The sequence below is a fragment of the Thermobia domestica genome, chromosome 2 (assembly GCF_964235325.1).
Source record: "Thermobia domestica chromosome 2, izTheDome1.hap1.1, whole genome shotgun sequence".
NCBI lineage: Eukaryota > Metazoa > Arthropoda > Insecta > Zygentoma > Lepismatidae > Thermobia > Thermobia domestica.
Genome location: NC_137455.1, coordinates 327,075,818 through 327,089,773, shown reverse-complemented (window position 1 = coordinate 327,089,773; position 13,956 = coordinate 327,075,818). Strand labels below are relative to the sequence as shown.

General features: G+C 35.3%; 1 protein-coding gene across 1 annotated transcript in view; it reads right to left on the bottom strand.

Annotated features, from left to right (window-relative positions):
* The window catches only part of LOC145679518 (aminopeptidase Ey-like), a 76,724-nt gene extending 62,857 nt beyond the window's left edge, over positions 1–13,867 (bottom strand). The window contains exons 1-3 of the mRNA XM_081750097.1: positions 13,295–13,867; positions 12,279–12,434; positions 2,191–2,496 (exon numbers count right to left, since the gene is read on the bottom strand). Coding sequence (XP_081606223.1) covers positions 2,191–2,496; positions 12,279–12,434; positions 13,295–13,761 — 929 coding nt within the window. The 5' untranslated portion in view covers positions 13,762–13,867. The remainder of the gene's footprint in view (positions 1–2,190; positions 2,497–12,278; positions 12,435–13,294) is intronic.
* Positions 13,868–13,956: the final 89 nt, after the last annotated feature.

Sequence of the window (13,956 nt, the reverse complement as noted above, 5' to 3'; positions counted from 1 at the left end):
ACCGGTTCCAGCGAACCGGTGCGAATCGGCTGAATTGCACCATCGCCTATATGTTAGATATCATCCCGTCATTTGTCTGGTGTGAAATAGGAAAGCACAGGAAAATTCTCACTCAAGATGATTGACCTGAAAAAATGTTATTCCTTTCTGACTCAGTGTTCTCACCAAGAATCGAATCTGGGATTGCTTTCGTCTTTGGTGAGGGCGTTAGCGACTACATTACGCGGGTCCATTCAACTTCTGTTAGACCACTACACCCAATTTGATGATTTTTGGTACATGAGTGGGCCATGGTCTATCTTATGTCTTTATAGGACAAGATGATATGTAAAGGGCAAATGCCCCATGTTCTTTTCAAATAACACTTCTGTCCAAGTTCCATTGGAGATTTTGCCTCGTACAGAAATTCGAACTTGGGTGCTGAGAACGAGCGTTAAAATTCAATCAACCGAGCACAACAGTACTTTATTTATTTTAAAACAAACAACAAGATCAGGTGTTAAATTGGAATGAAAAAGCTGGTTTCATATTCGAAGTGTTCCAGAATTTTTCTTTGCATGAACAAACGCAGTAACAGCGTTCTTCTGGAATAAAGGTAAGTATTTAATGGTACATTTGGATGAGAAATGTTTAGATGATTGTACACATAGTGCGTGACTTAAAAAATTGCAGTAGTTAGTCTACAGGGGACTCTTGATTCAGTCTTTCTGCTCTCATTTTTCCCAGGATACTTTGTAGTCGTTGAGTCACATGGAGGTATTTCCAAGGATGTTATAAAATAGAGTATCTGCCCATATCACAAAATCGTAAAGCCATACGTATGCTATGATTGGTGATTTTCTTATCTGTGAAAAGTTATTTCGGGTAATTTCTTCTCACTCCTATTTGTACACCCATACGTGCAGCATGTAACCATTGTATAATATAAATCTGAAGCAATGACTTAAATAGAAATAAACTACAGATATATTACATGAGGATCCCAATGTTTTGTGCCAAAATATATGGTGGAAACGAGAGTAGCCAATCAGACGTGCCAGTGCTAGGTTGCTTTTCGGCTTCATTCAGTTAATAGAATGAAACAGATTCTCTATTTTATAACATCCTTGGGTGTCGACAGATATCGTTCAAGACAACAAGTGAAATACTGCATACGTAATTAAGATAGTTGGTATATAATGTTTCAAGATAGGCAAAAAGTCCCTCCACATGACGTCACGGACAGGGAACCAATAAGAACGTTTAACACGAAGTGGGACTACCTGTTATTTTATATACCTTGGTTAGTCTATGTGTAAACAGTTTAAGATAGATTTTGAAGAAGTAATGTCGAAATGGTTATTGAATACGTAAAAGAAACGTCGAAATGAAGTTTCAGAATACGTAGAACTGGAAATAAGATCAGTGACTGACAATCAATAAATGATATTGAATTTAAAGGGTAATGAGAAACAATATAAAGGTGTATTGTTCAAGCAAACTGTTCCTGTTAGTGTCGAAAATTTGTGTTAAGTTTCTTACTAAACTTCCACTCTTAGCGTAGATGTCTATATTTTTCTTAACGGTAATCTATGATTTCGTTAAGATCATTATAGGTAGGGTTACCATACGTCCAGTTTTGACCGGGACTATCCCGGTTTGAAGACTCTTATCCTGGTATTCTGTTGGTTTATATTTTGTCCAGTCATGGCAACCTTTTCACCCCTATTTTATGCTCCCTACCCTCATTACAATATTTTGAAAGACATTTATTCCATAATCCCCCACTTTTTCAATAATGACTTATAAATGGGTTACGTTATATTAGGGTACGCTTGGTTCCGTTCACTTACCTTAGTACATTAGTTTGGCATGGAGGGGGCTTATCGGAACTTAATTCTTCTAAAATATTATTTTTCTTATCACTTACTTTTACATTACCAACTAAATGTATAATTTTAATTTATAGTATACATGAATATTGGCAAAAGCACCACGTCACGGCATTTGATTCATTTATAATATTTGGATCTAAGATACGTACTACTTTTCTTACCTACATTACTGATACAGTCATCAAGAATGTAATAAAAATAGCTATTGTGCTTCTTAGTTACATTCTACGGATAGAAGAACTGAAAATTAACCTCCCTCAAAAGTATCCTTGTTGTGAAGAATATGGTAACCTTAATGATAAATGAAGAAAAATACCTGTAAGTGATAAGTCCCCAGTTTTCCATGGCTCCTTCTTTAAAGTCTGGAAGAGCAATCATGTCTTGCTTTGGCAGTGGGTAAGTTACGTTAAAATAATCCTCAAAATGTTTCAGCAGTTTCGGTCCTATTTCACTAGCGTATTGGGCGTGGTGAACAACATCTTTTCTTGCCCAAATTCTGAACTGAACAGTGCCAATGCCTGATTCCAAGAACCCAAAATCAGTTATTGCAAATGCCAGCAAATACGTCGACATAGGTACAGATTCTTGAAAGTGATCCCATGACCAACCTGGTTTGTTTTCACTAAAAAAGAAATAGTTATGTAAACTCTAGTTTTATAATATATTTTCGATTTTGTCGTGATCAGTTCAAAATAATCATTTCCGGATGACGGATATCTAAATAGCGGAATCCGGTAACGGATGATGTCTGTTACCTGAGTACTATCTGTCATCCGGATTTATCTGTGATTTATATCCGTTATCCGTACACAATGGGCATCCTTTCCTAAGTGAAAATTACCAATTTCTTTCACAGTAGTGAAAGCATAATCAGTCCTCGATATTTTGCTATCTTTTGTTTAAAGGACACTCTTTATGCAGTAAACACATTGTTTTACCAAGAGTTTCATCTTATAATTTATACTACAGTGTTAGGTATATTAAAATATGCCTATATACATTAATATTAAAGTATCATGTTAAAATATTTTAAAGTATTATGTTATCAGTTTTTCGAACTATAGGAGTTAAAGTTTAATTAAAACCTTCAAGTATTTTCATATGGGTTGCATACAACCATAGACATTACCACTACATTTCTAAAGGATTTTAAGAGAAATCGGGACCATATTTTGTATTATGCATCTGTGTCGTTTACAATTTCCTACTATAGTGTCAAAGTACAGCGCGATAGCCCAATAATAGTATATTTACTAAAACGATGAAGTCTTCTTAAAATTAACTAACAACCATAATAAAAGTTCAAACAATGGTTCAGTTCTGAAAGGTGTTAATTCGCCCCGTGTTTCATGACTCATCCTCCAAAATGCATCTACCTCGAAAGGCAATACATGATTTTAAACTTACACCATATGCACACGATTCGTATGCATCCCAGAGTTTACGGAATTATGTCTATGACCTGACATCCAGACAAAATTCTTCGAAAAGCAGAATTGTCCCATAATTTGTTGACATATGGTTAACACTCTCATTTAAACATATACGGTAATTGCCGACAGTTCTCATAAAAATGTCATACCAATTGGCTTGGGAGTACTGCTGTCTTGAGAGAATAGTGGCATTAGAAGACGTGGAAATAACTAAAAATGAGTTATTTGATCTGGCACTGATTTCCTATGAAACAAATTATTATTATTATTATTATTATTATTATTATTATTATTATTATTATTATTATTATTATTATTATTATTATTATTATTATTATTATTATTATTATTATTTCATGCTCCTTTAAAATGCATAAGAAAAAGTACAATATTAGATATGTGCATATTGATATTAAGGTATCATGTTGAAAGCTGTTATAGTATTATATTATCAGTTTTATGAACTGATAATATATTCTCGCAGTAAAGTCAAGAACTGAATACCTTTTTATTATATCATGTAACTGTGATGAAAAAGCGTTCCATTATTTTTTAAAAATTTTTTTAACTCTATATATACGCGGTCTAAATGACTCATCTGAACTTGATCAAACTTTAAATATACGAATGAAACATACCTCTGTGCTGACCTTTGATTACCAAGTCATTGATGATCAAATTTGGAATTTCGACTTTAAAAGAGTATAACTTGACAAGAATGACTTAAAATCAGGTGCAATTGGAGTTAAAGCTAAAAATCCATCATATACTCAAATGCGAAAGCAATAGATACAAATGATTTATTCTTGATTAGATGTGAATACTGGTATGAGTAGATGTGAATACAGTTTTGTTATTAGTTTATGGGCAACTTTCGTGCAATGTCAGTGTCTTTAGATATCAAATCATTGCTGTTGAGCATGAAGATCGTACGAGTTCTGCAGAATTTATCCGATATTGACCGAATCTTGTATGGAAGTAGAAGTTAACTTCCTTAGTATCATGTGAAATATTTTCCTGTTGCTAACTTGGTTTACAAGTTATTCGTCATCAAAGTTGGGGTTTATATTTAGTGATATTAACCTTTATTTTACGGCTTGTCAGTACACTGCCAGAATAGTAAATCCGTTCTTTCCCGCGTGGCACTGTACTGACACAGGCGAAAGGTCTAGTTTGACCCGCGAGCACACCGGTTGAGAACCAACGTTTTTGGTTCCTTTCACTATGGACTATCTCTTCATACAATAAGGCACATCAGTTAAAAAAAAATATGTGTGCTCGCGGGTCAAAGTAAACATTTCGCCTGTGTCAGTACAGTGCCACGCGGGAAAGAACGGATTTACTATTCTGGCAGTGTACTGACAGCCGTAAAATAAAGGTTAAAGAAAAAAAATAGTTGCTAGTTAGAAGACTTACAACGGTATGTTGTATATTTTTACTTGTAAATTATTATTTACTTCTAAATTTGGGCCACAATGCATTTTAAATAGGTACTAGGCTGAATCGGCTATTAGAAGAAGAGAAAGAAAAAGAAATAATGTAGTTATAAGGTTAATATAAAAAGATTATTCAAATGTTTTTATGTAATCAAAATCTAGATGTCGTCGTCATGACGACATAAAATAAATAGAATGATTGAATAAAAATTAAGCAGACATCTTAGAAATTTGTGTGATTGTAAAATGTACACTTCTCTTATATATTTATTAAACTAAGTGTGCAAAAAGATAAATTGATGTATTTTAATGGCTCAATAATTAAAGAACCGTTATAGACTTAGGGGTGAATACATATTATGTTCATTTATTTACAAATGAGAGAAACTTGTACTTTTCAGAAAATAATACAAAAATATCACAGGTGGATATCTATGTAAATATAACAACCTTCTATGACAGCCCACCGAACATGGATAAGAGATACATTAAAAGCATAAACAGTTTGTTGACATGATTAAAAGTATATAACTCTCCACAAAGAAACCGATTGGTCAGTAAATTACTGTTCTACAAAATAAAATGAAAGTAGAGTCATGACCCACTAACCAGTGGAAGAACACTACTATATAAACGGATAATTCTTTAACAGTCATCTTTTAGGGTTTAGTATCTCTTCAAATTCTTGAAGACTTTGATTCTGTTCTTGGACTCTTCACAGAAATACAGATCATTACATTGTCAAGTTGTAATTGTAGAGAAAATGGCGCACCTTTGGACTTGTTTAACATGTTTACTCTTGATTAGCTGTTGTGAGTAGATGTGAATACAGTGTTGTTATTAGTTTATGGGTAACTTTCGTGAAATGTCAGTGTCTTTAGATATTAAATCATTGCTATCGAGCATGCAGATTAGGGATGGTACCGAGACCGAGACAGACCTCTATAAATCGAGACGAGACCGAGACAAGACTTAGGTTAGTCTCGAAAGTCTCGGTCTCGTCTCGAATATTGATATTGATAGATACTAAAATTACCTTCACTCAAAATTTGTTTCGTTGGTGTGTTAATAATATGAGAACGGTTGACTGATGTACAGTGGCGTATTTAGGGGGTGGTTATCGGGCTCAAACCCCTCCCGAAATAAATTTGTGATAATTTTTAATTTTTTGCATTGTACGTACAACACAAATGTTTCTTACGCGTTCCTCAAGCCTCTCCCGAAACAAAATCCACTGCTGATGCAAATAGAATTCTCTCTCTCTCTCTCTCTCTCTCTATATATATATATATATATATATATATATATATATATACACCCGGACCCAGTATATGATCAAGGGAGGGGCTAAACCATGGTTTGCCGCTTTATCCAGTGCAAAGAAAAGGATTGAAGCTCATTTTGTCCAGTGCATACCTGAGCGTTAAGAGGGGCTATAGTCCCGATAGCCCTCCCCTAGGAGGATCTGTGATATATATATATATATATATATATATATATATATATATATATATATATATATATATATATATATATTAAAAATGCTGAAATTTTGTACCAAGTTTGGAAATTCTTCTTGATACTCTGCAATATCACTAGATAAACAAGCAATGTTGCTAAAGCAAAATAAAGTTGTATTTTCTCAAATTGCGCTACGTAAAGTATTACATATTTCTAATTTAGTTATTTAACAAAACCACAATAGCCCATACATTATTTAGTGTAGATTGGGAATCTCTGATAACTCAAATGGCATGGACGGTGCAATGCGCATCAACTGTACCTTAGCGTCAAATACTTTGATCATGGGATAATATACAGTATTTCGAATGAATGAAGGAACAAAGTTACAAGAAACGGAAAATTTAAATGTTTCTAAAGATTTTACTTCGAAAACGCGCTGACATATCACTTCTCATCATGCAGATGCTTCCAAAACACTATGCTTATAACGCCATTTACAAGAATTGTTATTTCAAATCGTTTCAGAGATAATAAACACATTAGTGGTGATTGTTATGCTGCTTAAAATGACGTATTTGTATTAAATTTTTATAATGATTATTGTTTTCCTTTGCTTCTATATATGAAAGAACAAATAAAGAAGTTGAGGAGGAGAAGTTCGGGTTCTGAAGAGGCAAGGGCACAAGAGATGCAATTGGATTATTAAGGGCGATCGGTGAAAGATTTATAAAAAAGGGAAAGAGGTGTATGTTATATTTATTGATCTAGAAAAGGCTTTTGACCGCGTGAATTGGGAATTGTTGTTGAGAGTTCTAACGAAGATAGGGTTGGAATGGAAAGATAGAAGACTTATAAGAAACTTATACATGAACCAACAAGTAAGTGTTAGGATAGGGGAAGAACTGACGGAAGAGAGTGCAATTGGAAGGGGAGTTCGACAAGGATGCTGCCTCTCGCCAACACTATTTAATGTCTATCTAGAAGAGATAGTGAAAAAGAGTTTACATGATGATGATGGTATTTCGGTAGGAGGTAGAATGATAAGATGCATAAGATTTGCAGATGATATGGCGCTTGTTGCAGAATATGAAAAGAAAATCAATAAAATATTAGAAAAAATGAGAAAGGGCTTTGAAGAATATGGGATGAAAATAAATGTTAGAAAGACAAAAGCCATGGTGATTGGAACGAAGGGGTCTGTGTCAAATATAAAAGTAGGAGGGGAGAAAATAGAAGAAGTGAATAGTTTTCGATATCTGGGTAGTATTCTTAGTAATAACATGAAGTGCGAACCTGAAATAAAAGCAAGGATAGGAATGGCGAAAGAAGCCTTTAGGAGGAAGAAAAGTCTGTTTTGTGGGACCTTGAAGAAAGAGTTGAGAAAAAGACTCATAAAATGCTTCGTGTGGAGTGTTGTACTGTATGGGGCGGAAACGTGGACATTACGTAAAGGTAATGAAAATCGACTGGAAGCCTTCGAAATGTGGGTGTGGAGAAGAATGGAAAGAATTAGTTGGGTCGGGCGCAAAACGAATGAGAGAGTGTTAGAAATGGTGGGTGAGAAAAGAACACTTTTAGATATTATTAGGAAGAGGAAGAGAAACTGGTTGGGACATTGCCTAAGAAGAGATTGTATCATGAGGGACGTCCTAGAGGGTATGGTGTCGGGAAAGAGAGGGAGGGGGCGAAGGAGACTACAATTAATGGATTATATAAAAACAGAAAGATCATACGCGAAGACGAAGAAGTTAGCGGAGGACCGAGGAGCATGGAAGCTTCTCAGCTGCGGCAAGTGACCTGCCAATAAAGGCAGAATACCTATGATGATGATGATGATTGCTTGTATAACATTACAACACTAGTTTTTGGTGGTTTTAATTACAACAAGTCGCAGTTACATTATTTTAAGCAGTGTTGCCCACTTAAATAAATTGCTAAATATTATTCTAAATATGTGCAAATAACGTAGATAAACTGCAAAATATTTTAAAATTACTCGTAATTTGTTTCATGGTGTAAGAATGCTTTCAAGAGACGACGTTTTTCATAGTCTTTGGGCTACTTATAATGTTAATGTTTAAGTCTTCGTTCCAGCAATACATGTAAATCCAAATTGTAACTGAAATTAAATGTAACTGATACATTTTCAGTAACACTAGTTGTTCCTCCTAAGCCTTAGGCCTGGTGTACACTTTAGATTAAGACCGTGCTTAATTAAAAGTTCTAATTACACCCTAATTACATTTCACTTGCTTTAGTTTGACTAAAGACCACCTCAAACTCGATCCATACCATATAGCTACATGCAATTATTCAAGGACTTACAGTTAGTAATACACAGTGTTCACTTTTGTTTTGTTTTGTTTTAGTTTAACGTCCCACAGTTATGCTAGGGTGGCTAAATGAGACGTGGAGCTAATGATTATAGTGGAATCCGGACCACTTCGGTCGTTCAACTTTACTCCTACCGGAAATCGAACTCGGGACCACGCGAACCGAAATCAAGAGTGCTAGCCGCTAGACCAAATGGGAGTCCTCACAAAGCTCACATTATGTTGATTTAAATCATTCAGTCAGTGTTGCCAGATCTGAAGATTAAAAAGTAGCGTGTCTGTACTCCGAAAGTAGCGAATTCGAACTATTTGTAGCCCAAATATATAGAAATGAATACTGATGGTGCTAATGAAATAATTTAATATGAGCTGGAAAGTGTGATGGACGTATTGCAAGAATAAATTACGATCGACGGACGAAAACAATTCTAGACTGGATACCACGAGACAAAAACAAGGTCCCACGGACTGTGTAACTTGTAGGAAACCTCCGCATACAAGAAGGTGTGACGAAATTAAGAGCCACTGAGGAGTAACCTGGAAAAGAATTGCTCAAGTTAGATAGTTGCGGAGAAGACTTCCACATCCATCCTTCATCTAGCAATGGATTGATAATGAATGGTTCATTATGATGATGGAGATGATTTTATTATATCTGGAACTCGGAGGTAAACTAAACCAAGTCATAATTTCGTAATTTTACAGAAGCAAAACACCGGTTCCTCAACTAAGACTAAATATATAAGTTTTACTAGGTAAGGTAGGGTAAAAATGGATCCAAAATTTAATGAAAATTATAGAGCGAAAAAAATATTTTTGGCTACTCAATCCATCATTTTGCAGTAAAACTACGAAAATTAATACAAAAGAAAACTAGAAAGTTAAGAATCACTTGTTTTGGCGAGTGAGAAAAAATAGATGCAGATAACTCGAATTAGGTATATACTTATATAATATGTACGTGTGTCCATGTTTCGCAAGTAATTTTTAATCAATATAAAATTTCAATGTAATGAACGCAAGATTAGTTTTCTCGAATAAAGATTGCATGCACCGTTGAGAGCTCAGGAATAAGATTAATCTATTTTACGGCACTGGATATGTGTTTACGTAATGCATTACGACCTTATGAACTTGTATAAGAAACAGAATGCACTTAAAATGAGACGCGAACTATGCGAAACATCGGATTTTGAATGTAACTTGTTTTGTGATCCAACTCGAGACCTCACATAGCAAAGATGAGTGTAGTAGCTCCCACCACAAGGTTCAGGACGTTCGTGTTATAAAGTGTCAATTAAACACGGAGATGTAAAACGGTAATATAGCATTTCATCAATTTCAAACAAAATACGTATATTGTAGTAATAATTTACCCTATTTGTTAAGATAATGAACGTTATATTTTGTTTTTTAAAATGACAGTCAAAGCAGAATGTATTGAATAATAAATGAGAAATTGTAAAGTTTCAATTTCGGTACGTTTAAATGCATTCGTGCTGCTATGTGTTGCGTTATCCATTAGGAGGTACTGAACAATTCTGATTCAGAGGAAGGAAATAAACTTCTGTATAGTACTGGAGTTAATTTAATAGAGTTTAATTGTATAAGCAGTTCTGAGGCTATATAAAACAAAGTTTATTGCTGAAAGTGAAATATGGGTTCTATTACGTTTTAGCGTGATATACCCACTGATCATTGAACCTGGAATACGCGCATGGAAAGCATTCGCACTAGCAAATTAGCTACGAAGAGCTACACCATACCATAATTCTAAGTCAAAATGTAAGGAAAAAATAAGCGGAAACGACAAACTGCACGAGAATAATTCTTTCACTATTTTAATTTTACACTATTTATTTCGAGACTTTCGAGACTTTCGATACTTTCGAGACGAGACCGAGATTTGGTACTCGAGACCGAGACCGAGATCGAGACAAGCATCTGTTGACCGAGACGAGACCGAGACGGTGATTTTTTACTCGAGACGAGACCGAGACCTTTATTTATCAACCGAGACGAGACCGAGACTGTACAAAGTCTCGTCTCGTCTCGTCTCGATACCATCCCTAATGCAGATCGTACGAATTGTGCAGAGTTTTTCCGATATTGACCATGGTAAGTGTTTTTTTTTTACCATGCTGGAATGGTTGTTATTCTGATTTGTTTTCACTTGGCAAAATCCTCAATTTATGGGTTAATCTCCCAATATTTTTGTGACAGACAGTCTCTCTCTCTCTCTCTAAAAAGGATTAATTTAAAATAGTCGTCCCTAAATCGTTAATATGCTATATATATATATATATATATATATATATATATATATATATATATATATATATATATATATATATATATATATATATATATATATCAGCCAGAACATTATGACCATATCCAGCTTTAGATCGTAGATCAACAGCAATACGGTTTGACATGCAAGCAATGAGGCACCCCATTACACGTATTACACGTCACTTAATTCCGGTAAATTCCACGATGAGCTTGGATCTGACGTTCAGTGACATCTTAATGGCCGGATTAAGATAGGATGAGTTCGAGGGCCATTGCAGCAATTGAAATTGACCAGCTTCTCAAACCACTGGAGCGCAACATTGGTCTTTTGACAAGAGACGTTGTCCTGCTGAAAGATATCGTTTCCAGCTGAAAATATGGCCGATATAAATGAGTATACGTGATCAATAATCACCTGCCTTTAGTTAGGAGCCATCATGGTGTCCTGCACATGAATTATCAAGCCTTGGATGACCATTATGAAGATTTCCTAAATGGAATGGAGTAATCACCAGCCTGTCGTACTAGTGTGCACATCTTGAGCAGGTGTTCTCTAAAAACGACAGATTCTGACACTGTCATCGATGTGAGAAAGGTAGTATAGTGATTCATTATACAATGCAATGTTGTGCCATTGACCAGCTGTCTAATAACGATGCCCAATCCAGTCGGTATGGATGATGCCATGCAATTACTTGTTTACAAAGTCGTCTGTGAAGGCCCACATCTACCAGTGCATGGGCAACTGTGTGCTCACACACACTCCTTCTTTTTAAAACATACTGTTAAAGTATGTTGTTAATTGTGCCACAGTTTGTGCTCTATTCTGTTGTACCAGCCGCTACAGTATGCAACGTTCGACTTCTTTAATGAGGTGTGGCTACCACTTTCTTGTGTTCTGGTTTTGGTTTCACCGTTCTTTCCCCACCTTTGAAATGCACTAATCACGGAAACTTATGAACACACGCAAAGTTGCGCTGTTTTCCGAGATGCCCGTTACCAGCCAACTGACATCACAATCTGGCTTTGTGAATAGCGTGCGCACCATTGGTACGGGAGACTGGTTAGATTTCTGACAGGAGCTGATGTGGTTGTGTTCATTTGTTAAACTGTAGATCCATGTCTCATATAGCCTCGCTTCTGAAAGGAGCATTAAACACAAATCACACCCAAACTTACAATCTGGCCCCTATCAAACTCTGATTTATCGCCGGACTTCCCCATTCTAAGCACAATATTACCTTGACTGAGTGAGTGAGATCGACTTTGTTCAAGAAGTAGCGGTGATCGTACAGTTTTAGTATATATCCTGGTCAGTGTATATATCCTGGTATTATTATTCATAATGCGTGTATATACTACAATCTGCATAATACGTTGCATAATATCTAGGTCTATATCTATACCTATCTAGTTATTTATTTATATACTAATGTTACTTACATAGGCTCTGTGCTTTGAATTGGCATATTACTTAATGCGACGAGGTCATTTCTTCTTCCCAAAGTTAATTTGAATTTCGCCTTCAGTGCTGGTTCATCAAAGCAAGGAAAAGCACGTCTTGCATACGTTGGCTCAAAATTTGAGGCTGCCACCCACCTGTAAAAGCAATCTGCCAAAGTTTAAGAAGTATTTGCCTTTTTAACCACATTTTTTCATTAGATTGAAATATATTTAAATAGAACTTAGAATCATGCACTGTTACGGAGATCACGTACAGAGGAATCCCTGTTCATCCTAACCTAAGATCAGAAATTTCCGATTGGCTCATGCAGAACACTGAAGCGCTTCTTTACGCTCGGAGAAGCGACACGGAGAAACAGAATAGGCCAAGAAGAAGGAGGAGCGAGGCGGGAGGGAAGTGTAGACAAGTCCCTGTAGCATACGAGTAGTTATGAATCTATAAATAGTATTCTGTAAAGCATCAACACCTCCAGCAATAATCTTATTTGCTTATGCTAAGTTGCACGGCCTGTTCACGGTCTCTGTAAGTCAGGTTTATTGAATATTGGAGGAGCATTGACATAATTCGGCATATCCTTAAGTTCAACTGGAAAAAGATGGATATTATTTTAATGATGAAAATTGTTGATCAGAAAATAGGATTGGGCATGAGCTAGCGAAGACTGAAAATGATTGGTCTAGACAATCAATCAATCGAGCGTAGCATAATCATATCCATAAGCATCATATTCTCTCCCTCTAATTGATTTCACTAATTCTCTTATTATCATTCACTTGAGTTTATAGAAAATAATCAATTTTCTTTACCAAAAAGCATAACCCTAAAAACTTAACATCATACAACATAAATCTGATTTAGTGAACAGGACAAAGAATGAAGTATCTACTCATAATGAAGATTTGCTTCTGTTCTTACACTAGTACGATTCCTGTTTAGTGCATGTGAATGAATGTATTACTTACGATTTCGTGAATCAACTATGTTTTCAACTCACCTTTTTTGATTGACCGTACGATCTGTGTAACTACTCCTGTAGTAACCAACAAGAATATCGTTAAGAACTCCACTAAATGACAAATGTAAAACGTATTTTGATCCTGCTTGCAGCGGCTGGGTGAGGGTTATTACATAAAATTCGTTGATTTCATCTAACACATCACTTTTGATAGCCATGGGCAGTGGAGATGGAATAATCGTATAAACAGAGATATCGTTGCTGTTGATTATGAGATCCTTCGCATGTATTTTTATAACATCTGTTGGTTCAGTGCAAGTAACAATAATGTCTTCAAAACCTTCAAATGTAAAGTTCTTTTCTTCGAAATATGTGGTAATAGTTATTTTATATTCTTCGGGAATAATATTTCCTGGAAGTCTATAAGGAGCTGGATTAACAAACTGACTGTTGGCTATAGGTATAGTATACATCAAAGACAATGCCAACACATACACAGTTGCCATGATGTCTTTCTGTCAGACGTTCTAGATTTTTACTAAATATTTTAACTTCATTTGCCTGTAAGAGTAAAGCAGTTTACATTAGAACAAAGTTGTAATCGGCTAGAGAATGTAGGAAGCACTTTACTAGGAAACTAAGAAAGGTGGAACTGTTTAAACACAAGCATTTTAAATTATGATCAAAGTTCAAAGGTACCA